Source organism: Diadema setosum, chromosome 19, assembly GCF_964275005.1.
Source record: "Diadema setosum chromosome 19, eeDiaSeto1, whole genome shotgun sequence".
Taxonomy (NCBI): Eukaryota; Metazoa; Echinodermata; class Echinoidea; order Diadematoida; family Diadematidae; genus Diadema; species Diadema setosum.
In genome coordinates, this window is record NC_092703.1 from 14,685,039 (window position 1) to 14,710,430 (window position 25,392).

General features: G+C 40.6%; 1 protein-coding gene across 1 annotated transcript in view; it reads left to right on the plus strand.

Annotated features, from left to right (window-relative positions):
* LOC140242531 (sestrin-1-like) overlaps positions 1-24,253 on the plus strand; it is a 76,431-nt gene extending 52,178 nt beyond the window's left edge. The window contains exons 5-10 of the mRNA XM_072322270.1: positions 12,592-12,774; positions 14,230-14,427; positions 15,074-15,206; positions 18,564-18,804; positions 19,638-19,863; positions 21,787-24,253. Coding sequence (XP_072178371.1) covers positions 12,592-12,774; positions 14,230-14,427; positions 15,074-15,206; positions 18,564-18,804; positions 19,638-19,863; positions 21,787-21,873 — 1,068 coding nt within the window. The 3' untranslated portion in view covers positions 21,874-24,253. The remainder of the gene's footprint in view (positions 1-12,591; positions 12,775-14,229; positions 14,428-15,073; positions 15,207-18,563; positions 18,805-19,637; positions 19,864-21,786) is intronic.
* The last annotated feature ends 1,139 nt before the right edge of the window (positions 24,254-25,392 follow it).

Consider the following 25,392-nt stretch of genomic DNA (forward strand, 5'->3'; position numbering starts at 1 on the left):
TTTCATCAGAGTTGGGTTTATGAGTGTTTGTCGAAGCTTCCCCCCCCACGTGACAAAGGGCTCATCTGTGATGTTTATACTTCTACATGATGTTTACTGCCATAAGCCATGTTTTGTTCTGTTTTTTTTTTTTTTTTCCTTCACACAACTTTCACTGTAATGTGTCGGACAATGCAGACTTCTGTGGCTTGGTGATCAATAGGCCCTTGCACACACAACGAAAATCGAAATTACAATCGCAATCCAAATTTCAATTTTTATTTTTGACCGTTCATACACAAGGAAAAATCGCACTTCGCAGCAAGGAAAGAACGATCAGTGGCCAAATTGCGCATGCACGAAACTTGCATGACCGAAGACTGACCCCGCGGTCCCAATAATGTTGACGTTCACGCGCTACGAACGATGGGATTAAAAATACCGATTTCCGAATCTCGATCGCGCTCACACACACGACGCTTGGCAAAATGATTGCGATTATTCTGAAAAATCACACTAATAGTGCGAGTTGGATCGCGACTAGGATCGTGAAAATTAGTGAAATTTTTCTGTCCACACAGGAAAAAATTTCGAAATTTTAATCGCGATAAGAAAATTGATTCTTACATCTCACTTTTTCCCTTGTGTGTGAACAGGCCTATTGTATCATGTCCAAAAAATGAAATCAAGACTATTGTGCAGCTTGTCACATGGTTAAGTGATTATGTGGAGTGATTGATGAGGTCTGAGTGACATTAGCGACATGTACTATGGATCCTGATCAAACAAGAGTCGCCTGATCCACACGGAGAAATGACATCTGTAAACCATAAAGGAGAGATATATTTATGGATGTTTTATTGTTTGTTTATCTAGTAAAGTTGGAAAGCAAAGAGCAGCACGTTTGTATTCGTGGCCAAGTTGTGATGAAGGCAATTACAATCTTAATTGTCAAATGGATCCGACTTTGGATGGGGAAACTGTTTGCCGGACGAAAGGTAATAAATGACGACAGAGGCGTGGCAGTCCACATTTTAGCAGCATTTATCAAATGAGACGTAAAGAGGCGGGAGTATGATATGCCAAGAATACAACTCCACAGTGATTAACTTCGTTTGAATTGGCTTCACCTTGGAAGCGACATAATGCAGGCTAGATAGCAGCTCTAATAATACAAGTAAACAATTAGAATTAATTACTGTCAGTTACAACATCACATTGCTGTGTGAGGTGTAGAGGCAGGAAAATGAAATAAGAAAAGAAATGGGGAAAAAAGTAAAATGGAACAAAATGGGGGGGGGGGCTTTTTCTGAATCGGATTACAATTTGAATTGGTTGGAATACCACAAGAAAGAAGAAAGGAAAAATATTAATATGCAGAAGACATATGGATATCCATGCAAAATGTATTGTACTGTATACAACTACAGACTACACTTTGTAGAATGACAGTGGTGGTAGATAATATGCATTGTTGGTTTGTGGTATAGGAGGCCCTTCTTTGCATTGTGGGTACAAAATGTATGAGATGGCTTTTCATATCCCAGAGATGCTCCCGAAAGGTGAATGAGTGCATTCATGGGGAATGCAGGGACGACCGGCTGCCCCAATATTGGGGAATCTCTCCAAATGGATTTTTATTGGTGCGCTTGTGTATAGTGGTTAACACCACATAAATTGTTCTTGATAGCATCTACTTATACAAGGGATGAAGCTCCAATCTGTTTGGGTCGTTGGCTGTGCATTATTTTTTCATAATTAAATGGCATACAATTTTATTTGCATGATGAAGATGAAATGCATAAAGTCCAATCATTTTGTTTTGTTGTATGTCTCATGGATGTTGGTGTAATAATAATGCTCTTGTGTAGTCTTATTGATTGTAATGCTGCATATTTCTGTTATATGTTGATCTTTATGGAAGTGTTAAATAAACCTGAACCTAAAACCTGAAACATTATCTGAAAAAAAAAGAGTAACCTCTGTAAACCTTATACTTTACATGCTGTTAGGGATAGAAGTTTGTCAATAATGCACTGTTTGTATGCTGCTCATCAGTACAGCTTTAATGAAATGATGAATGTGCATTTTAACTGTATGGTGATTGCCACATGCTCACTGTAAAACCTTGTTCATTGCTGACATTCATTCCACATTAGGTTGCATGAATATTGATTTTTGTGAATATATACCACTCATCTTTCTTGACTCACTGTTGCACAATTCAGGGTTTTGTGACTTTAAGAACAGTGTAAGCCCTCACAGGATTTTGTGACTTTAAGAACAGTGTTAGAAGGGGGGGGGGGTGGGGGGGGGGGGGAGGGGGGCTCATCTTTTGGTAGTTAACCCATTAGGCGTGTCTTCATCAGCCCGAAGTTCAAACTAGCGGGACATTTTGCGGTCTTAGAAAATAGCCCGATAGAGCGAATGTGCGTCTTCATCAGCTCGAACAGCCTACTTCGGGAAATTAGTCCGAAAATTGACGCATGCGCACTTTGCACCATTACTCTGCCTAGCTCGCTGTTCGAAAGTGGATTTCCCGCTCAAAATCTCCTACAACACCGTGTGTACGATACTACAACCATGGAGGTGAGCAGTACAGCAAATTCTCTCCAAAGGGATATTAATAACGCTACTCTTCTGTCCAGTGACACATCTTATATGAAATGAACGAATTGCAATGTTTAAACAAATCCAAAATACACACAATCTGCAAGAATCTTTAGCTAAGGTAGAGTGGACCAAAAGAAGAAGTTTACAAAAAAAAAAAAACAGCTAGCATGCACGGAATCACCTCCCTGGTTTGAAAGATGTCAACAACAGTAGGCCTAGTATACACATGTGATCCTTGAATACGCCGTGAGTGTATGCACTATACACAATCACTAGCTTGTACATGCGCTTTCAATAGCCAGCTGGCTAACCAGAAGCGTGGAGGGATCGAGAAAATTTCGGGCTGATGGAGACGCACCCGAAATATCGCGCTATTTCACGAATTAGCGCTCTAGTTCACGAACTAGACCAAGATTTCGGGGGAAATTTTCCCGATCAAATAGCGCGCTATTTGCGTCTTCACTACACAGATAGCGCGCTATCTTGACATCGGATTAGTTTGGTAACCGCAAGATAGCGCGCTATTTTGAAACTTCGGGCTGATGAAGACACGCCTATTGAGGACGAGCTGATTTTGCTTAAACACACATTTGCCACAGACACCTGCCCGAGTATCATTCAGGGACTAGTCGTCAATGGGTTAACCAATACAGCTAATGTATGGTTTGAAGTGATTCTCAGTACTACATGAGATCATGTCATTCAAAAGTGCGTGGATACAACCAGCAAATGATTTCACAGGATTGTTGCATATGTACGCTGTATGGACCAGTGCAATATAAAGTTGCATTCTTTCCATGGATGATGTAGGATCGAGGCACCATTTTCTTGAAGGGTTCGTAGTGGGATCGTGAGATGGATATCAGCTTGAATTGACAGCTGACCACGAAATTGAATGAAGTGCCGCAGTCAGTTCTGACTTGCAAGGAGAGTCCTGCCTAATTCGTCAATTCTGATGTCCATAAACGTGTCAATTATTCACACACAAAACCCCTACACACAAACACACACATGCACACACACTTGTGCATATAGTGTGCCTCATCCAGTGTGGACTCATATTTTTGTGTTTTGTAGATGATGATGCCTATCAGTACAATAGATGGCAGTATGTGTGGAGGTGGCCCCTTCTGCCCACTTTTAGTCAAACAAGGTGTGTTGCTCTATTTGGTTCAGTTCTATTACTCCTCAACAGCCTGTGGTAACAAACATTTGCCTAACGGCTAATCCTCACACCTCAGTCCAGCTTTGGACTTGTCAAACTCCCTCCCCCCCCCCCCCAAGATTGTTCAAAGCTTTCTAGAACAAACATCATGCTAATCAAGATTACATATTGTTGAATATTGATGAGCGGACCTCTGCGATGCTAGTCTTGTCTATGCAAACTTGTTTACAGTTTTTCGAAAAAAATGAAAAAGAACTGGATCTGTCCTTGTCATGGTGGTGTTACACATTTTGCCGTTAATAAAAGAAACTGCATTGTTGGGTCGTCCTTTCAAAATACTATGTCATAGTGTGGGATATCCTGAAGGGATAACATTATTTCTTAGAATTTGCCAGAAACGCCCCCCCCCCTCGCGTTTTTTTTAAGTATTGTTAAGTCTCCCTTATTATTCCTATGTCAATGTCTCTATCTCTCAAAGTAGCCACAATAACAGCAGACTATAGATTGCACAAGCATAAACAGGTGGACAGAGTTCAATTTTTTTTTTTTTTATTGGAATACATGAAACCATTATGAATTGCTATATTCCCGTATACTCATCACTTCTTGGCAAGTGGCATCGTACCCTTTGTGTACTGCATAGAAAGCTTTGAAAGAAGTAAACTTGTGTAATGTGATGGGGTACAGTGAACAATAAAAAATATTTGTTGAGTTTTGCAATGAGACTACAGCATATGCCAAGTGAGGCAAGGCACATCTTCCCCTGATAGTCTTTCCTGCAGCCCATTTGCAACTTCTGGGAAGTAAAACTGCTGAGCGACAGTGAGAAGTAGGCCCTATTACAAGTAGGTCATGAAAGAGCATGATCTGAAATTCATGAAATTTAGTCTATAGGTTCTCTTCGTCATTACATTGAATTTACCTTGCATAGTATCATTTCATTTTTTTAGCAACAATTAGTGATGACTTATATCTATACTTGCATAGGACATTGTATTAATTCATTCAATTTCAGATGTGTACAACACCTGCACAACTCCAGGGTTTGCAAATGGATGCATACAGTACAAACTACTTTACACTTACAAAGACATTGTAATCCATTGTTTTATTCACTTTCATGATAGATATGTCGTTTGTATTGCACTGTATCCGCGACGATAAACTGAAACCTCTCTCCAGGAGAAACATCAGTTTCTAGAAATTTGGAATGGTGTAGCTTGTTCTGCAGGCCCCATCGTGCGTCGATCTGAAAGAGGAGGGTCTGCAAGCATTGAGACTAGTCTGCTGGGCAAAGCTTTTTTTTCGATGCAAGCTGATCTCTGGATTGAGAATATCCAGCTGCCCTGTACATGGTGGAAAATTCCACTGTGGTTTTTTTCCACTGCTTGTCAAGTCGGGGCGAGATGGGGTTAGAGTATAACTTTAAACCGGGGCATTGCTTGTTGATACTCGAGCGGGGTTATTTTCGGCTGGAGTCGTACCCAAAGTCCGAAGTTGGTACGAGCATGGGAATGTATGTGTTAATCAGCATTATTGTGATTGTTATGCGAAACTTACTATTCCAAGGGATTCTGATGGTGGATGAGTATCCTGAAATAGACATGTGGTTTGGTCTAGTCTTCCAGACTTCCGTCGAGGGTGAATGTTGTTTTTTACAGACAGATGACATTGCGCAGAATGCCTTCAAACAAAAGCAGCGTATTCTTACACACACATTTCAAGCAAGCTTCAAAACCTCAATTGATAATAATAATAGATAATAATAATAATGATAATAATAATAGTAGTAGTAGTAGTAATAATGATAATAATAATAATGATGATAATAATAATTATAATAACAATGATGATAATGATAGTTACAATACCTATAATTGTAATGATGATAATAAATAATTCTAAGTGCATTAATGTAGTGAATCATGACTGCCTTGTGCGAGGCATTGTATTCTCAAGGGCACTTGCTACTGATGATGTATGTGACTTCACTTTTAGGCTTGTTTGGTAAGGGATTGTTTTTTTTTTTTTTATGTTATACTCCTTTTCTTTATTTGCAATATGCCTTATTTTAAGTTTCATCATAAGGCATATTTTCTTTTTGTTTATGCTAAAACTGATATGAGTTCTGTGTTACAAGGGACTTTGCTGTTGTACATGTGAGCTAGTTCTAGTGAATTAATTGGGCTAGGATGATGTGTGATGAGGTGTAAATGATTGATAATGACAGTTGAGGACGCGTAGAGAAGAGTAACAGCAAAATTGCACAGACAGTTATCTGATTGGGGTCCTTGATAGTGCAGAAAGATTTATGACATGATGTAGGCCTAGTGCAAATGTGTGTCACCTAGTGAATAAAAAATGTTTACCTTATCTTGTAGTTATGATTAGTCAGAATGAAAGAGTGAATTCACAGCAGGGAATGAAATTAAGCTTGTAACCTCCAAATTTTGATGAGAAAATGTTGGTTTTGTTCAAATTTTATGGTGTTTGTAGAGGATGTTTGCGGTTCAGCATAGAGACGGTACTCCAAGAAACGGCATCTGCCTTTAAAGGATGTGTTTACCTTTGGGAACAGTTATTAAAAAAGAATTCAAGATATGACATTTATTGCATATGTGTAGGTCTGTTAAACCACAAAACATCCTTAATGTTCGCGATAAAGCCTAAAATATAAGGAGATATCTGTATTTTTCTCATAACTGTAGATGGTTTAGTCTTGAAACATTTTTATTATCACTATTGTTCACATTTTGTATATTTAACAATACTTAACATCGATTTTACCAATTCATATTTTTACAGTGGTTGTTTCTCTCCCTAACTCACATTTTAGAACTGTTTTAAAGCACCAATCCTGGGTTTTTGTTTCTTCTGCAAATGGTAAATTATGCCTTTAAACTTAAAGGGCATCATTAGCCATCACATGGTATATGTCACTTGGCAGAACCTTTTGAGTGACTGATCTCTATCTGTGATATCCCTCCTGAAATAAATCTATCCAAGGTGCCTGCCAAGTGATATCTAAACAAAGACCCTAGAGGTTGTAGTCTCAGCACCAGGACTCTCTGAAATAATTTTATTGGTCTTTTTGTTTTCTTATCTCAAATATCTGTTTGATTGTATTTTTTTTTGTATGACTAACTGCAATATTTGTCTCGACAAGGGTAGAAATTAATAAGTAGTTGACTTCTTTTTTCAAGGTAAGATATTATTTGTGAGATCTCTATTTGCACGAATGATGTGTGAAGCGGATATTTTCCGAGGGTAGTAGCTGCACCAGAGGAAGCAACGTTAACACACTTAGGGAGTAGAGGAGGTGTATATCGTAATAAAAAGGTAGTCATGTGTGTTACACTACTGTAAAACATGATATGTTCATGGCACAAAATTTTAACGAATTGGAGACTTGTAGACAAGAAATTTCGCGTGCATTTTAATTTCGCGAATCTTGGCGCTCGCAAATTCGCGAAATTAAAATGCATGCAAACATTCCTCATTTTACAGTATGTTATCAAGAAACAGTGTGAGATTACAGTGCACTCCCATTATAATGAACACGATTATATTAGTTAACGAAATTCTGGCTACAACGAAATAAAAATTCTGGCCGCAAGATTACCCTTTCTCTTTTGTTTTTTATTGTTTGGTTATAACAAAATTTCAATATAACGAAAGAAAACTGCCGGTCCCGAGGACTTCGTTATAATGTGAGTCCACTGTACTTTCTTCAGTCAAGTTTGTGTGTGTGTATGGGGGGGGGGGGGAAGAATGGGAGAAGAAGAAATACGCTTACTGAATGAGTTTCCAGTGAATGTCAATTTCAGTCGCATGCGTCATATCCAGTACCTGTATGCTCCGCATGAGACGGAGCAAATTGGTCCCACTGCATCACTTGTGAAATTAGCAGTAATATATTAGATTTACGAGCCACAAATTGCAGGAGATGGGAAAATACACATGAATGAAAGGTTCTTTCTGTAGCTGAAGTTTGCTTCAAGATCAGAGCAGACCTGCGTCATACATTTGCACGATTCGTCGAAAACGACAGAATGTACATTGAGCTTTGCAGCTACACTACGTGCAAATTCAACTTGACACAGGTACAGAATGGGTTGGTAAGGCACAACAATCTTCAGAATCCTCTGTCCATTGGCTCTTGTGTTATGACATGTGCCTTAAAATAGTTTATAATGGCAGATGTGTCTCTTGAGGACTGGATAGAAAGAAGCCTTATCCTATTCCAGAAGTACCACATTTTTTTTTCTCTCCCCTCCAAATAGTGATTGAATTCCACTCTAAGTTTTCTTTTTTCAGGGTCTGGATATGCAGACTATTGCAGTGGCACAACAATCTGAGGGGATAGAAGACAGATAATCCATGTTGTTTCATTCTGTTGGTATGGCAACCACCTCCACTGGAGCATCAGCTGTTTCTAATGTTGGCTACACCTCTGACCCCAGCTGATGGGTTAGTGTCCTGGTATTTCAAAAGAAAAAAAAAAAGAGTTGCTTCCATACACTGACCTAAAATATGCAATATCTAACTTTTAAATGCGATGCTGAAAATATCGATACGGATGATTAGCTGTCAGTCAAGGCATTTGCAAATATGTTCCATGTTTAGTAAGCATGGCAGTCAGATACCCCATCTTAATTTACAAGGAAATAGCGGGTTCTGAAGCCTCCTCGAGCAGCCTCTAGTAGCCTTTCAGCTCAGTATTTGGAAAATGGACAGAGTATGAAAAAAGAGATCCAATTTGATCAGGCTCTGAAACCACCTATTGGGGGTGGTTTCACTTTCAGAGCCTCGGCTGCAGTATTATAAATGCTACAGGGTTTTGAAGTGCGGCTTTTTTTTTTTTTTTGCCAGCCGGGAAGTTAATCACTGAAGGTCATTGCCACCTAACATAAACAAACCAGCCATTGTGACTGACCACAGCTGATTTTAAACACTTCACAAACAACTTGTACACTTTCATGCTTAATCACACTTGCGATGACGTAAGAAATTAAAAAGAGTTACTGCCCGAGCAGTAACCCTTTGGCGCCTATGCCAAAATTCCGAGTGATTTCTCTCCGTTGTAGCAGTTTTGTCTTGATGCCAGGATATTTTCGATATTGATTTATATAAAATGGAATGGATGTATGTAGTCTTTGTCTTTATTCCAGTTTCACTAATGTACATTTGTATGGCATTACAGCAGTAGTAATGGATGGTTTGCACAGTCGTATACAAGTTCAGTTGACTCGAAGCTTGTCCAGGCATGCCTGACCTATCAATGATCTATATATTTTGAAACTTAACTCCAACAATATCGATATAACAGCATTGTAACACTGTTTTTCAACAATTATGGTAATGTGTACACATACATACACAAATTGTTCCTGAGGAGAGAGTGCACAGGGCAGTAAAAGTCTTGGCCTACAATGCAAAACAATTTGCAATTCAAGTTTCAAGTTAATAGGCAGGCTGGCTTCTGGTACACGGACAGACAAATGTGCAGGCAGACATACATACAGACAGTACATTGTATAAACAGTCCAATTAACACGCACACACACAAACATGCACACACACACATGCACACACAGAGTTTCTCTCTCTCACCCTGAACTACAAAACCAACAGTCACATGTCATCTCAAGGGGATGGTCCTGACCCTGGCGATAGCAACCGCACTGGTGCCCTAGTTCTGGTGATGTGAGCTGTGCTTGCTTGCCTGGGATTAAGAAAAGTTCGCCAGAGTTGTTTTCTCCTCTCTCATTGGACGGTGCTAACCCTGCCCATGACATGCCCTCTTCCTGAGGAATAAAAAAATACTGAGGACACAATACCAACCCCAGTAGTCTTGCGTCAGCACACCTGTGCGTGCTGTGAAGTGTGTGTTGACAGAAAGACTACAATCTAGCAAAAGGGATTGTACAATACTGGTTGAGGTGGGGATTCAGGTTTATAAAATTCCTAAGTGAGATGATGAGAAACCTCTTGTGAAATATGAAAGAGCATGCAATTCTAAGAAGGATTCAATGTTTATTTGATGAAAATTGGTTTTCAAATGGCTGAGATATCCCCAAAATTGATAATAATAAAAGGCGACAGGCCACGCCTTTTAATAGGATCACCTTGTTTCACCTTGTTTTGGATATCTAAGCCATTTCAATACCGATTTTCATCAAATGAACTTTTGACACCCCTTAGAATTGTATGCTATGTGACAACTCATAGAGTGGTTTCTGACTATCTCGCAAAACGTTGAAAGCTAAATCCTCACCTCACCCAGAACTGTACAGTCCCTTTAAACCTCCCAGGTGCTGTTATTTCCTAACTAGCACTCTGCAGCTTTCTATGCAGCCATTGTTCCCCTAGTATCGAATACTTCTGACATAGTCCATATTAAACAACAGTGGCCGTACCTTGAAATTGGTTCTATGACCCAGGGTTCCAATTTTCTGACAACAATTTTATCTCCTTTTGATATCTTTTCATCGAACTAACTGCTGTAGTATATTCACTTCTGTCGTTTATTTCTACTGGTATTAAGGAATTCATTTATTTGTTTTTTTCTCCTCCACTTGGTTTGTCCTTTCAGTTCTGTATCTAAATACATGTTTCTCTGTTCAGATGAATCTTGGACAAGCTTTTATGAACAAAGGAAACATAGTGCGTAGCTCTGTTACTTGTAATTGTTCCACAAACATGCAGTTGACTTCAAAAGATAACTAGCAAGGCCAAGTGAATATAGTCTCTGCTCAAGAAAAAAGATGTTGCATATTTTTATCATACCATAGATAAAGACTGACAGGGAGATATGACAGAACAGTGTCAGCATTTGTGTAATTCACGATACGGACTTTTCTGTTCTCTGTGAGCCTGCTTATGCTGCTCCTTCCCTTGCTGGAGATCTAACTGACAGCAGGGTGCAACTTGCACAGCCTTTGAGGCCCCCCACACTCCGAGGTCCACGAGCAACTTCCTTTACCCCCGCAAAAGCCCCTAGATTCTCCGGCTGACGGACCATGTGGACGGCACGTGGCAACACATGTGCGCCCACAAACGGACCACTGGAGTAAACAACAACAACAAGTCGTCGGTCCTCATCCACAACAAGATTTCACTGGGAGCCAAGTCAAAGCAACACACAGAAAACAGCAAGCTGTTGAAAGCTGTCATCTTCGCAAAGTTCAGTCCCCTATCTGAGGAGACTTTCCAATGAAACAAACTTCTGCCATATACCCCCTTGATGACCTATGAACTATGACCTTCTTAATAGAAACAGCATAGTGTAGTCGTAGTAGGCCATAATTATTATGTTACGATTTTTAATCAAATTTGAAATGAATGGTACTCTGTGAAAACATCAACCTTGGCAGAGAAATTATTGTGACACGCAGCTTCATAGTTCAGCCACTGGCGTATCGAGCCTTGTTGTTTTCTGCTACTCTGGTCGGTTCGTAATGTTCATAGTAGGCAGCTGTAAATGGTAGACCTACGTAGTAACTTGTTCGTGGTCCTACTGTGTTTGGCTTGTCACATGTTACAAGCGTGTTGCCAGCCGTTGTTTTCATTGTATGACTGTTATCCAACAGAGTGATCTGTATTGTGATTTCCTGCAGCACTCACATACGTTCGTAGTCTTGGCCCATCTATCGAATTTAGCTGATTCGATTTGATTTTGGACGTTGTATGTGGGAACGACACAGCGGCATTGCAGAGAGTGACGAGATTGGACCAAGTGGGACGCACGTTAATGGGGGGAGAGAGAGATCCGGATATTGTGTGGGCGGGCAAAAGATGTGGGAGGGGAGGGAGAGTGGAACGGCGGAAAAATGCAGGAGGAAATTGGAGGAAAATGAGAGAGAGGGGGGAGAGAGGACAAGAATCTCCGCAGATCAGGGGAAAGAGAGAGAGAGAGAAGGAGATGTCGTTCAGGAAATTAGGTGGTTACGATAAACAAAGAGAAAATAGATAGTGTACAAGTGTTGGTTAGAGAGATGAGAGATTGAGAAGAGCCGTGCATGAAGTGTGTTGACAGTGTGTTGACGTAAGAGAGCAAGATGAAAGGTTTGGAATTTTTTTTTTTAAGTCAGCTGTTTTATAAAGTCTGAAGGTAAACAGTAAGGCATATTTCCACTGTCATCAAAGAAGAAGTTTCCTGTTAACATTCATCCTCATGTGTACAGTATCTGCCAACCGTTGCCATGGTGATAGATTAAAGCTTGATTCATTTCTCAATTGTAAATGGCATCTCTGGAAGCATGTCAATTTCTGTCATAGCACAGAGGATAGAGTTGGTAACAACAGCAACGACAAAAACAAACACCCCAGTATTGAAATCTGCTAACAGACAGAACCTATACAGTACTTTACTGTAAAATCAGAAACTTTCGCTATTTTAATTGCCATTGGCATTCAATGCATTGTGTAGACAAAGACTTTTGTGTGAATTTTACTTTAGCGAATCTTGGCTCCTTGCAAAATTTGGGAAATTTTCTTGTTTTACAGTATCTCTAATGCCATACATTTTAATAGCATTAACCAGTCCAAAACATTACATGGGATATTCAGGCAAAAGCCCCATACTTTCAACAGACAAGAATTGAGTTTGAGTTGCCCTTTGAAAGCAGGTGAGTGAGTTTATGCAATGTTGAACTTTATACAGTTGCAGTCACTGATTATTTTTTGTTATTGTTTTTGTATCATCTTTATCATCATTATCATTGGCATGTTTATCATTATCATTCTTATGTATTGATGTTTGGCGATTTCACTTTGTCATTGCTCTCCCCTTTCACGTATTCTCCTGTGTTCAAATCTCGGCACCCCTGCAGGCAGCTGCCCGTCACAGATGTTCCTATGTCATCAAGCTACAGGAGAGCGAGTTCCTTGCCCAGGGCGGAGACCCCAAGTGGTTCCAGGGGGTGGAGCACGTACCCCCCAAGCTTCAGGACCTCTACGAACTCATCAAGCTCCTGTCCCACCGGCCCTGGCTGATCACACAAGAAATGATAGAGGTACCCAATTATGGAAGGACCCCAATGCATCATATATTAAAGATGAATGCTCACGATTCACCTCCAACTTTTTTTTCTGTTGCTAGTCACAGTCCATTTCTCTATGTAGTTTTTAATGTGTAAGAGGTACTGTATACACCATGTATATAGCGACTCTATTTTTTTGCAAATCGGGACTTCCCGACTATTTCGCGAGTGGTTGATTTCACATTTGTGGATTATACTACTGAACGGAGGAATGTACAATATATGCATGCACGTCACATTCATGTTGGGATTAGAGTTAATATTTTCGCATGTTTTTAAATTTGCAAATAGCACCCAACTAGCAAAATTCGCGAAAAATAAAAGCCTCACCAAATATTTGGCATATACAGTAGATAAAGGAGTGCATTTTCTATGCATAGATCTACAGTTTAACACACAGCAAATTTAATTGTTGAGGTGACAGTTTGTCTGAACGTCTTTGACTGTCACTGTAGTCTTAATACACTGTAGTTGATTCTTTCAAGTATAGTGAATTGTAATGATTACTGAGACACCCTCATGTCATAGAGGATAGGAAACTGATGTATCATGTTCTGGTGTATCATGTTTTTAGATATACACTTGTGTAAATTGTGCTCTTGAGACAGAAACTTAAACAAGAACCAGAGTATCTTGCAATATAGACAAATATGCTACAGTTTTCTTCTTTAAAGGGACATGGTCTAAGGTACGTTTTGAGTATGGTGATAAAAATCAATCAACCGTAGCCTGACATGCATGGCTTTACCTCCCAACAAATCCATGTGAACTTGTGAACCTGTTTCATGTCATTATAACATTTGCACTGTGAGATTTTTTTCTTGAACGTAAAGGCATGATTGGGGGAGGCACAGTATACCCCTTTGCAGGTGCTTGTGTGGCAGAGGTTTACAGAAGAGCAGTGAAGAGGTTATAAACAGTCTCTCTTAACCCTGCTCTCAAAAGACACAAAGGGTCCAGCAGAAATATTTTGCATGTTTACTTAGCTTTTTTTTTTAATTCTTTGTGTTCTCTTGTCATCATTTATTCTTATGCAAAAATTGTCACACCACATGGAGTCAAAAAACTGGCTAGCTGGTATGTCTACTCAAATGAGAAAAAAAAAAAATAAAGCTATGACAGTTATAACCTTTTTAATTACACTTAAATGTCACTCTCTATTCATGCTTTGGTTGATACATGTCATGAAACTGTGCGGAGGAATTGGAAAAGATAAGTCTGTTTTGTCTTTTGGAAGAAAAGAATCCAAAATAAGCCTCAAACTCAGAAAGAAAATGCCATTGGCACATGTAATTGTGATGCAAGATGTGTTTGTATTGTCATGGTTATTTTGGTACAATGTAATGTCAGTGGAAAAAAAAATTTCCATGTCTGACGTAGACCAATTAAGATGACTGAATGAACGACTTTTGATTAATTGTCTGGTAGAAATTACTGAAGGGTCGGCACAGTTGGACGCTATCCGAGTTGGTCCAGGCGATAGTCCTCATCGCTCATTTCTCATCGCTGCCGAGCTTCATCTACGGCTGCGGCATCAACCCTGAAATCGACATGGACGGAGGTCACACGCTGAGGCCGCCGTCACTGTCCGACGACGCCGGACTCTCAAACAACAATGAGCCAACGGTGAGTGTCCTTTTTGCACATGTTGTCACTTGGCCTGTGTAACAGGCGTCTACGCCAGAACAGTGATTATTGAATTTTACAGACATTTTGAAGAATTACAACATCAACAACTATTTCTACCACTATCGCTAGTAATACGGCTACCCCTACTACCATCACCACCACCAACAGCGACCACCAAGTACTATCTCCACCACACCACCACCACTCCCTTCTTCCACTCCCACCATAAGCTGTACCACCATCACTATAATGGGTGTATCAGACAACTATGATATTACTACATAATACTGCATACTCTCTTGAAGGAGTCTGCACCTTTGAATGTTTTTAGAGCAGATATATGGCGCTATACAAATGCTGTGGATCATCATCATCGTCATCATCATGTACATTGTATTACTACAATATACTGGGTTGCTTTGTTGTTTTTTTTTACTGCTACTTCGATCAGTATCCATGTACAACTCTACCACGGTTGATCCAAAGAGCTTCCTGTTGTGTGTGTATGTGATGCATCCATAATGACATGCTTGAAAGTAAACAAGATGAAATCCCTTGATATGAGACTGAATGGAGGCTTTGTAGCTTCCTTGCAAAACTGCCATCAAAACACCTCTTTCTTCCCCCCCCCCCTCTTGTGTAGGAGGAATCGGCGGGAGGCAACGTGGAAGAACTGATGCAGAAGATGCAGAACATCGAGAAGCAGACAGACATGGAGGAGACCCACGAGGAGAAGGTCAAGAAGTTCGAGAAAGTCCGAGAGCAGAGTGGTCAACGTAAGTCAGGGGATGGACGGTGATGACTTTGTTTGAGAGGGACTGGAGTTTGGGTGGGAGTGTGCATTTTTGTGTGCATTGATGACTCTAGCTTTGATATAGGGATTACAACTTTGTGACAGATTGAATTGTGTGTATGTTTGCAAGTCATATTTTCAAGATTTCCAACATTTCATATTGTCGCTGGGGCGACAAGACCTCGTATCTACAAAATGTCAAATGTTCAGGAGAGCCAAAAAACATGGCGGCCAAAGCACTATAGCGAATGGGATAGCCTTTCCTTTGACATGCCGTGGTGGCTTCATTTTTGGAGCAAGACAGATGGGATTTGGACAGGACATCATTCAACCCATTATTTGACCATTAATCCAAAAAAGTCATTTTCACCAAAATTGCAGATACAAGGTCTTGTCACCCCAGCGACGTTATACATCTTCATCTATTTCTGTTACAGCAAGCAGGGGGAGGGGACATTGCTAATATTTCAGGAAATTAATGTCCTTGCAACATGCTTTCTTAGCCCCCTTAGTTATGTTGTAATGTTTGTCCTCTTTAAGTGGATTTAACAGCCTAGCAATTGGTATTGGTTGTGCTAGTTTTTTTTTTGCACCAAACTTGGCAATTACTTGAATGGCATTCAAAAAAGGGTCAAACAAAATCTTTTTTAATTTTGGATGACAACAAATCAAAACTTCTTTGACTCTGCTGTGATCATCTCATGAGTTTGCTGTCTTATCTGCAATAATTGTGCCTTAAACTGATCAGAAATGTTTGATGGAAAGGTTAGCTGTGGAGATAGAAGAAAAGATTGCCTTTGTGCCAGTCACTGTCCCAATGCCAACTGCCTTGTTCAGCTGAACTTTTGACAGAATGAGGCAGGCACACTATTAAGATGGCTGCCACCTTTAAGTCACGCCTTTCCCCCACTGTGAATGTTACATCGTTTTTTTGCTCAAGTGGTTTACCCACTTCTTGTGCACTTGACCTTCTGACTTCCGCGCGATGCAAGCTGGCCAAACATTGGCATGGTACTCAACAAGCAGGGGAAGAGCGTGGGGAGTGTCGTCAGAAGATAAAGCAATTGGGCACCCTTCTGGCTTATACCTTTTGGAGGGACTGGTGTGCAGCAGTTTATAGGAGAAGACGATTTGATCCGTTATTGAGTACCTTACAACCACTACCACCACCACCTACCTTTCGAGCTTCGATGGGCTAGAGTGTGAGGGAGTTTTGAACGAAAACCAGAAAACATTGTCATTCTCTTCACGAAACCTTCCTCTTGCTGCTTCCCCCGATCGTATTTGTCTTAATTTTTTGTATTTGTTTTCCTTTCTTTTCAGTGTGTTCTTGCTCTTTTGTCACATCCTTCTGCTTTCCCCATTTGTTCTTTACTTTCCCATTTCTGTCTTTTTTCCCATCTTCCCACATGAGATCTCTCTTTATCTTCTACCTCTCTGTATGTCTGTTTCTTTCACTCTTTTTTTCCACTCAATTCTTCTTCGCAGACATGACTGTCAACATGTCAATTGAAGTAAAGGGTTTTTTATGGCCACAGTAACTAGAGTAATGTGCCATGGTTAAGGCTGATGAACGCCAGTACCAAGGGAAACAAGCGGGGATTAGCGTTTGGGGATGACTCACTGCCAACACCTGGGGTTCCTGGCAGCGAGGCTCCACCGGTGGGCCTGTCAAAATAAAACTCTACCCCAGTACATTCCTCCCCACTTGAAAAGAAAAGAAAAAAGTTAGAACACTGTAGCTCTGCTTCACTACCATGGGAACTACATCGAGCCAAACAATGAACCCAAAGTTGGGACAGATTCAGATCAGATCTACATTAGTTTGGAATCGTACAAAGACTTTCAAGATATATTCTAGAACTTGGTCAGATCAGATCTAGTTGGGAAAGATACAAGACTTTAAATATTTATACTAGAACTTATCAAGGGGGTTGCAAGATATTGTTCCCAAATGGCATGGTGAAAGAGTTTGTAACTTCAGAAGGCTGATTGATTGATCCCAGAAGTGTGTCTATTAGATCATTTGCATTGAACTTTGAGATTGATTTTTTAGAGCTTTAAGTGAAATAGGCCCCCAGGTTCTTCAGCCTTTCCCATGCAGTTGTGCGTAATCCCAGACACAACATTAAGGCTGCATATTCCTAGTCATGGAAGCACACTGTCAGGCATCATTCATGCGTTCATGTATCTTTCCTGGCCAGAATCAATTTGATTACTTAGCTCACGTAGTCTCTGCTACATCCAATCAGTCGAGAGTAGCGCTCGCTTGAACCAACAGCTGATGCCGTGATTTTCCTTTTCTAAGAATGGATTAAGGGAGCATAACTTTCCCTGCTATGGATTCTTTTTGTTCTTTAGCTTGATGAGGTGTTGATCGCCACTCATGACGCACTGTTGTGGGGAAAGAAGTGGATAGTATAAACAAAGCTTATCTAATATCCGTGATCATTTTTTTTTTTTTAAAGAAGTCGCAGAATTAGCTGATGGGGGTTCAGTTCTGATTGACTATGTCTTGGTTGATTGTGCCAAACCAGCGAACCTTTCAATCAAGTTGAGCACCGCAGTGAAACAGCCCAGGAGTGTGGCACAACAGGAAATTCAATACATCCAATCTCAGAAGCGCAAATGTGCGGCACACCACACTCACGAAAGCCAAGTTATTTCATAGCGAGTGTGTCATTCGCCTGATAAATGTATTCCCATCATCATCATTGTTTCTTCCCCCAACATCCCTTTCCACGGTGATGCAGGATGCCTCCAACCACTCGATTCTTCCGTTCGTTTATCTAAATTACCTCCACAATTGTCTCATCCTCCTGAACTTTCAGTTTAATCAGCGCATACTTTACTCTCTTCACTTTAAGAATTTGCATTTCTGCTGCTTTGTGATTACTTTAATCTTAAAAAAATTGAAATCACATGCAAAGGATATCTTTCCTGACTTACATTGTCACAACCAGCTACCCTATCCCCCCCCCCCCAAAAAAAAAAAAAAGAATGAGTGTATGTGTCACCTACCAATACATTTGATCTGTTGCTTGTAAAAGCAGATTTGGTTGAATTTTCAAGGAATTCAGGAGCTGATTGGATACCTAGTCAATGAAATGTGTTGTATGGAGGTCGAGAGATTGACTGTATGTGTACTTTCAAAATGAAATCAGGAATCTCTAGAAGATTGTGAACTTTTTTCTTCTTTTTCATTTTCATATGAGCCTAGTAATAATGCTGAATGAAACAAATGAATTTGGAAAACATTGCTCGGGAAAAAGAGTTGACATTTCCATCTCTTTTCTTTTTCTTCTTTTTTCATTTCTCTTTGCTTTTTGTCTGTGCACAGTACAACCCAGGAACCACGATTGTTGCACCGATCGAGAGGACATCGCAGGCTTCCTGCAGGATCCCAGCTTCCTCTACGAGGACTTCGCCAGGAGGGGCGAGAACTCGCAGATCCCCACCTTCCGGGCCCAGGACTACACATGGGAGGACCAGGGCTTCTCGCTGGTCAATCGGTACTACCCCGACATCGCCCCGCTCCTAGACGACAAGCTGGGCATCGCCTACAATATGACCTACAACACGTGAGTTCAGCAATCATACAACTCGCCCAACCACGATGAATGCAAGGGCGTAGTAATTTGATTTTCTGTGATGCTTAGCAGTGGTGATCTTTTTATTGTGAGTAGTTACTTGTTTTGAAAATTATCTGCATTGAAAAAATGTGATGACAGTGTGTAGGAGGGGCCGTACACTTATTTTCAGATGAAAAAGATAAGAGTTTTATCTCACATAGACTTACAAGCTGGGCTTCGCCTACAACACAACCTACAGCATGTGAGTTCGGCGAATGCATCTTTCCATATCATGATGGACACAAGAGCACAGTAATATGATTTTCTTTGCTAGTAAGCAGGCTTGATCTTTTATTGTGAATAGATATTTGGAATTAGATTAGCTTTTTGCATCGATAGAATGTGATCATAGTGTGTAGAAGAGGACTTTTGGGGGTTTGTTTTCCTTTAGATACAAAGATGAGTGTTTTTGTTCTCACAAAAGCCTATATATTTTCAACTGCTGGCCATGCTGAAATTGATATTCAAAACAAAGGAGGGGAAAAAAATTCCATTATCATTGAAGCTGTCCATCATTCATCCTATTAGATTCTAGGGCAGTTACCCCCTGGACAATTACCCCAGACCCTTCCCCTGACCCTAATCCTAATCCTGAACCTAATCTTAACCCTAACTCAAAATCTAACCCTAAACCTAACCCTAACCTTTATCCTTATTCTAACCTTATCACTAACCAGTATTTATCCAGGGGGTAGTTGTCCTCAGGGGTAATAACCCTGATATTTGTGAGGTCATTATGCTAAGACTATCATGCATCCCATTTCTATATATACTTTGACCAGGATGGGTCACAAGACCGAAGTGAAGACGCTGGTGCTGCGCCGGGCCATCTGGAACTACATCCACTCGCTGTACGGAATCCGGCACGACGACTACGACTACGGCGAGATCAACGCCCTGCTCGACCGGCAGCTGAAGACCTACATCAAGACAATCGCCTGCTTCCCGGACCGCACCACCAAGCACGACTACGACAACTTCTGGCGGGACTTCAGGCACTCAGAAAAGGTGGGCATTAAATGAAAGCAAGAGAATATTAAAGAGGAAGGCTAGTAACTGATCAGTGGGAATCAGTGGAAATGCTGGAGGATGATTGTTCCAATCCTTATGGGATTCATTCAAGAGTTCATTGTATATCTATTGTTGTGTGAAAATGATTTGCTTCAGAACGGTCTCATATTCAAGTAATGTGCAGATTAATGCTCCGTCACTGACCAGGGACGCTAACCTGGAAGCATTAAACTGCACATTACTTGAATATGAGACCATTCTGAAGCAAATCATTTTCACACAACAATAGATATACAATGAACTCTTGAATAAATCCCATAAGGATTGGAACAATCATCTCCAAGCATTTCCACCGATTCCCACTGATCAGTTACTAGCCTTCCCCTTTAAAGCAGAGGGGTAATGGTTCAGGTGTGAATTTTCTTCAATTTGTCTCCCTCTACAAATGAAATATGTAGGATGTCAACTGCTGATCTATAACCTAGTAAACATGTCAGAAAGAGGAACCATGGGACTTCAGGTTCATCCTGTCACCTCTGGCAGCCAGGGATAGCCTGATGGTAGTGTCGCTGCCGGGAAAGCAGTAGATAACAGGTTCAAGTCCCATGGTTCCTTTTCCCGACATATGTGTTAACTTATAGATCAGCTGTTGCAATCTTACACATTTCATATGCTGAGGGAGACAAATTGAAGAAAATTCGCACCTCAAGTTAGGCATTGTCAAGGGGATCATGCGGAGTGTGTGATAGAGGATGGGACTATCAAGGAGGGGAAAAGGGTTGAAAGAGGAGGGATAAGAGCTTGGTAGTCATGATGGCAAAAGACGAAAGTTGTCGGGAAAGAAGGGGGATGGTTGAATGTATGTGCAGACAAAGGCGGGATGAGTTTAAAGTAAAATATAGGGAAGGAAGCTTAAAGGGATAGTTCACCCTGAAAATTAGTTTCTAAGAAATAGAAGCAGAAAAAGGAAGTCACCCCAAGAGGAAAGTGAAAGTTTGATCAAATTCCTATCAAAACTAAAAAAGTTAAGTTTTTTTTTTTTCTAAGTTGTGATCAATCAAGCATAAAGTGGCTACTCCATGGTGTAGCGTGTAAGCTCACTTTTCATTTGCCCTGTGCATAAAATTCCATGAAATCTCTCACCTTTTTCATTTTTGCATGCAAGGGTTGTATAGCGAAGCATTTGCAGTGATTGTGTTAAGGGTGTATGTATAATTTGAAAAAATATTTGATAGGAAAATGATAATTTCTCATTCTTTAGAAAAGAACAAATGGGGGTGAGCTCGCTTTTGACATCACAGAATTGCCAATTTGTGTTTGAACAATCACAACTTCAGAAAATCAAAACTTACTCAGAATTTGCTCAGATTTTCACTCTCCTGTTCTTCTAATGTTTCTGCTTACTTTCACACAAACTAATTTTCAGGGTGGATTTCCCCTTTAAAAAGGAGTGTTCAATGCCTGAAGCCCCCTTGGCCGGGTTAGCACTGGCAGAGGCATAGAAATGAGTCAGGGCTGGTCAAAATTTGAACTTCTCAACATACTTGACGAAAAGTCCAGAAAGTCATCTGAGGTGTTTGGTAGCCAGATCTCATATTGCAACTGTCATAGATCTTTTAATTCTGATTGGATATCCGATTTGAAGGATGGAGTGTGATTGCTGTCAGTTTATTGTGATATTTGAAGGATTTTTTTTTCTTTCATTATGATCATACTTGTCACATGGTACTTTGACATTCCAAGTCCTAGGTATAACTTATCCCAAAACTTAAGGCTATTTCAATTTTGCTATAGTCTCTTTTGAAAAGCAGTGACTTTCATGATTATCCCAAGCGTGAACCCCGTGTAAGCAGAACGAATTCATCACCATCTCATATGTATTGTGTAATTCCTTTTTCCTTTGTCTCTGTCTGGCCCCAGGTCCATGTCAACGTAATGGTACTAGAGGCAAGGATACAGGCCAGTCTCCTCTACTGTCTGCGGGCAATCATGCAGCATATGACGTGACCGCTTGGCCACTCACCAGCCAAGGGAAACCCAGTGATGTGTAAAGCTGGAAGAGTCGACAGCGTGAACTAGTTAGTGAAAACTTTTGTGAAGCTCTCGATGTGCCCCGGTTGTACTTTTGACTTTTGACATTTTTTTTGTCTGTTGTTCTTTCCAGTCTTTATTGTTTGGTTTTTTCCACACTGATCATCTGTCTTTTGTCCGTCCCCTTCCTGCGCTAAGTGTGCGGAGCACCCATGCTTTTTGTGACGAGATCGCCGTACCGAAAGGGAAATCGCGAGTGTTTTACGCATGGATGGCATTTCTTCCAAGCACCCTAGTGCAAATTGAAAGACAAAAAGAAGAGATCGTGCGGAACAGCTCACGCCTGATTCTGCTTCTTGATAAAAGTGGTGAATGTGGTGCTCTGCTGATGTTGTATGCAATTTTCTGCGAAAGTGGGAGCCATAGCGTATGTCGTGCCGAAGGGCGCTGATGGAGAGAATGCACAGGGGAACCGCCCATGTGAGACTTTGCTCTGCGAGCCGTGGACTCTGGCATAAAAATGTCATCCAGGGACCAACGCCGTTTGTGAGCTGCTACATGCGGGGGCTTTGAAGGGTTGCGAATCGAGTTTATTGTTTGTGCTAAGTGGTGCCCAGTTTCAGTCTGCTGTCCCGTGACAAACATTACAAGGGAAGGTGAGGAGAGAGACAGAGAAGATTTTGACTGATGCAATCCACATTCCTCGCCCCAGCTTGAAATCTGCCGGAGCTCCCTTCCAATCGGCCGACCCTGTGCGGATCTGAGGAAGACTGTCCTTACTTCCACTCATGGCTGATGCGAGCAACAAGACATGTATAAAGAATAGCGCTCCAAGTTCATCTGAGCGCAGAAAGCAATGATGTGTACATGCTGCGTAGATTCTGATTAAGATCTTGACCAATCAAGATGAAGTACCTTGTACATATGTATTGCAGTTGCATCGTCACAGCTCTGTCATACAACTGAACAATCTTGCAGTATTTTAGATAAGGTGTTCTTGAAGTCATGGCATTTACAGGTCGAGAGACTGAATATATGAGAACTCCATGGTTGTTATGACCGTGCATTTGCAATATAAGTGCTTTCATATTGACATATCCTTAGGAAAAATTTAAAATTTGAAATGCAGAAGGGTCAAAGGGCAGGACATTTACAAAGAGATTCATCTTCTTTAGGGTATATATTTTGGCTCCATGTAAGCACTTGCCTGATTGCCAAGGGCAAGCGAAACTTCTGGCAAGGCAGGGGATACGAGAAACTGTCTAAAAGTCTCAAATGTGCCTGTAAACATCTTTAAAAGTGGATGGACTTTTTACTTCCTATAAACTCTCTGAACATGAAGTGTTATGACAGCAGTGGACCCAGGCATGGTCAGAATTCCTTGTGTTGGGATTCTGGTACACGATGTGAGATGTATATGTTCTTTGCAAAGCTCAGCGTAGGACACATAGAGAATCTGAACATTACTAATCAATCATATGCCTTGAAAAAGATGCTTCAGTTGTTTGTACTATTTGGGAGGAGGAAAATTGTGATATTGAGATAATGCCAGAACAGGCGTGTACCTGTAGAAGTCACGTCAAGCTGTACATTTATCAATGTAAAGCAAGAGATATTTGCCACATGAAATTTTCTTGAATTGGAGCAGACCGGCCTTTCAATGCCTTTCGAGGCATTATAGTGTAGACAAGAACTTTCACTTGCAATTTCATTTCACAAAACCTGGCTGTCGCGAAATTTGCAAAATTAAAATGCACGCGAAAATTCCTGGCTTTTCAGTAATACACACTGGTCTTGACATCTCAAAAAAAGCAATAAGGTTAGCTGGCAGTAGAGATGGCAGGGGAGGTGGATTTATAGTTTAGTGTGCTATTGGCGTTTGGCTCTGCTTCGCTTCAATCATTTTGATGAGCTTCTGGGAAGGAAATGACTAAAATATTCTTTACCATTCATACCAGAAATGAGTTACTGGGGGAAAAAAAATTCTCATTATTTGAGCCAGGATGCATCCATATCCTTCACTCTTCCAATGCAGTTGTTAGTTAATGCCCATAAAAGGATATTGTCGTTGCAGTGTTGATGTAAGCTGGTGTCAACATGCAGCAGGAAAATCTGTTGCATAATCATTGAATTCTTTGCATGGGGGTGTACCGGGGTATTGATTGTAAAGCTGAAGCGATGTACTTGCATTTATTCAGTCAGATGGTGGTATTATTGTCCAGCTTGTGTGTACTGGTCAACTCACAGTCATCGAGAATTAGCCAGACGTGGAGTTACTGGCGCAGTGAAGTTGTTTAAGTCTACTGCTGCAGTATTCTTCCCGAGTGTGTGTTGTGCAGAAGAAAGGTTGTACTTCGTGGAAACACAAAGATTTATGTAGTCTTTATGCTGCTTTCATCCATGAAGTGTAGAAGAGTTTAGTACGCCCCCCTTTGGGCTGCCCATTTTTTTTTTGCAGTTTCCTAAAGACGGGAGGTTTTGTTTGCCAAATTTATATGTACCTATCCATGCATCACACTCCGCACCACATCCTGTACTTTTGTGGCTATGGCGTCTGTGTGTGAAAATAATTTTGTGCTTAGTTGATATTCGTAGCAACACAGTGCGCAAATGTTGGATGATTATGACAATTATATTGCAAACCTGTTTCTTATTATCATTTCAAGCTTGATATAATGCATAATCTGTAATACCGTCGCCTTTCTGTCGAGGTGAGTGTGAAATACATGTATAGGCTTAGTATCATCAATATGTGTGAAGTGATATGTGAAATAGCCTGCATTGGTATAGCATCACACCCATTGTAATACATATTGTGTACTTTTATCCATTATGTGTTTGTTTATCATTATTACTACCCCCCCCCCCCCAATCCACTGTACCTCTGCTGGTACGCTGTACGTATGGGGGCGATTTTTGTCTTTGTTGTATATTGTAAAGAATCGTCGGTGGTCATGGTGACTTTTGCATGTGCCTCCATAAGAACTCTGACCTCTGTGATCAATGTGAAATCTAAAATTCTAAATGGCAGCTGACTTTGAAAGAATTGAGGGAAATATGATATATGCTACTTGGGTGTGTAAGTGATACTTCAGAAGACAACAGTAACGACAACATCAGCTTTTATGAAAGTTGTTGAAATGGGACCAAATTTCCCGCTAGTGGATTTTTGCTTTCTTTACCCTGCTTGGAATGCCCATTTGAAGATATGAATTGCAGCTTACAGTACAACTGACTCAAATCAGTGAGAGATGGCCATATTGAGGCTATACAGAGTTTGCGTTTTGTATGAGAGGAGACACCACCCTCCACAGTTATTTCAACGGTTTTGGTATCCAAAAACTGCCTAAAACCAAGGAATGCAGAAATGAAAGGGGGTGGGGTGGGAGGAGAGGAACACCCCCTCCATAGCAATATTTGTGATTTGTTTGGCTAGCTTTCCATATTAACCACTCCATATGAATATTTGCTGCATGACTAGCCATGTTGAATCGT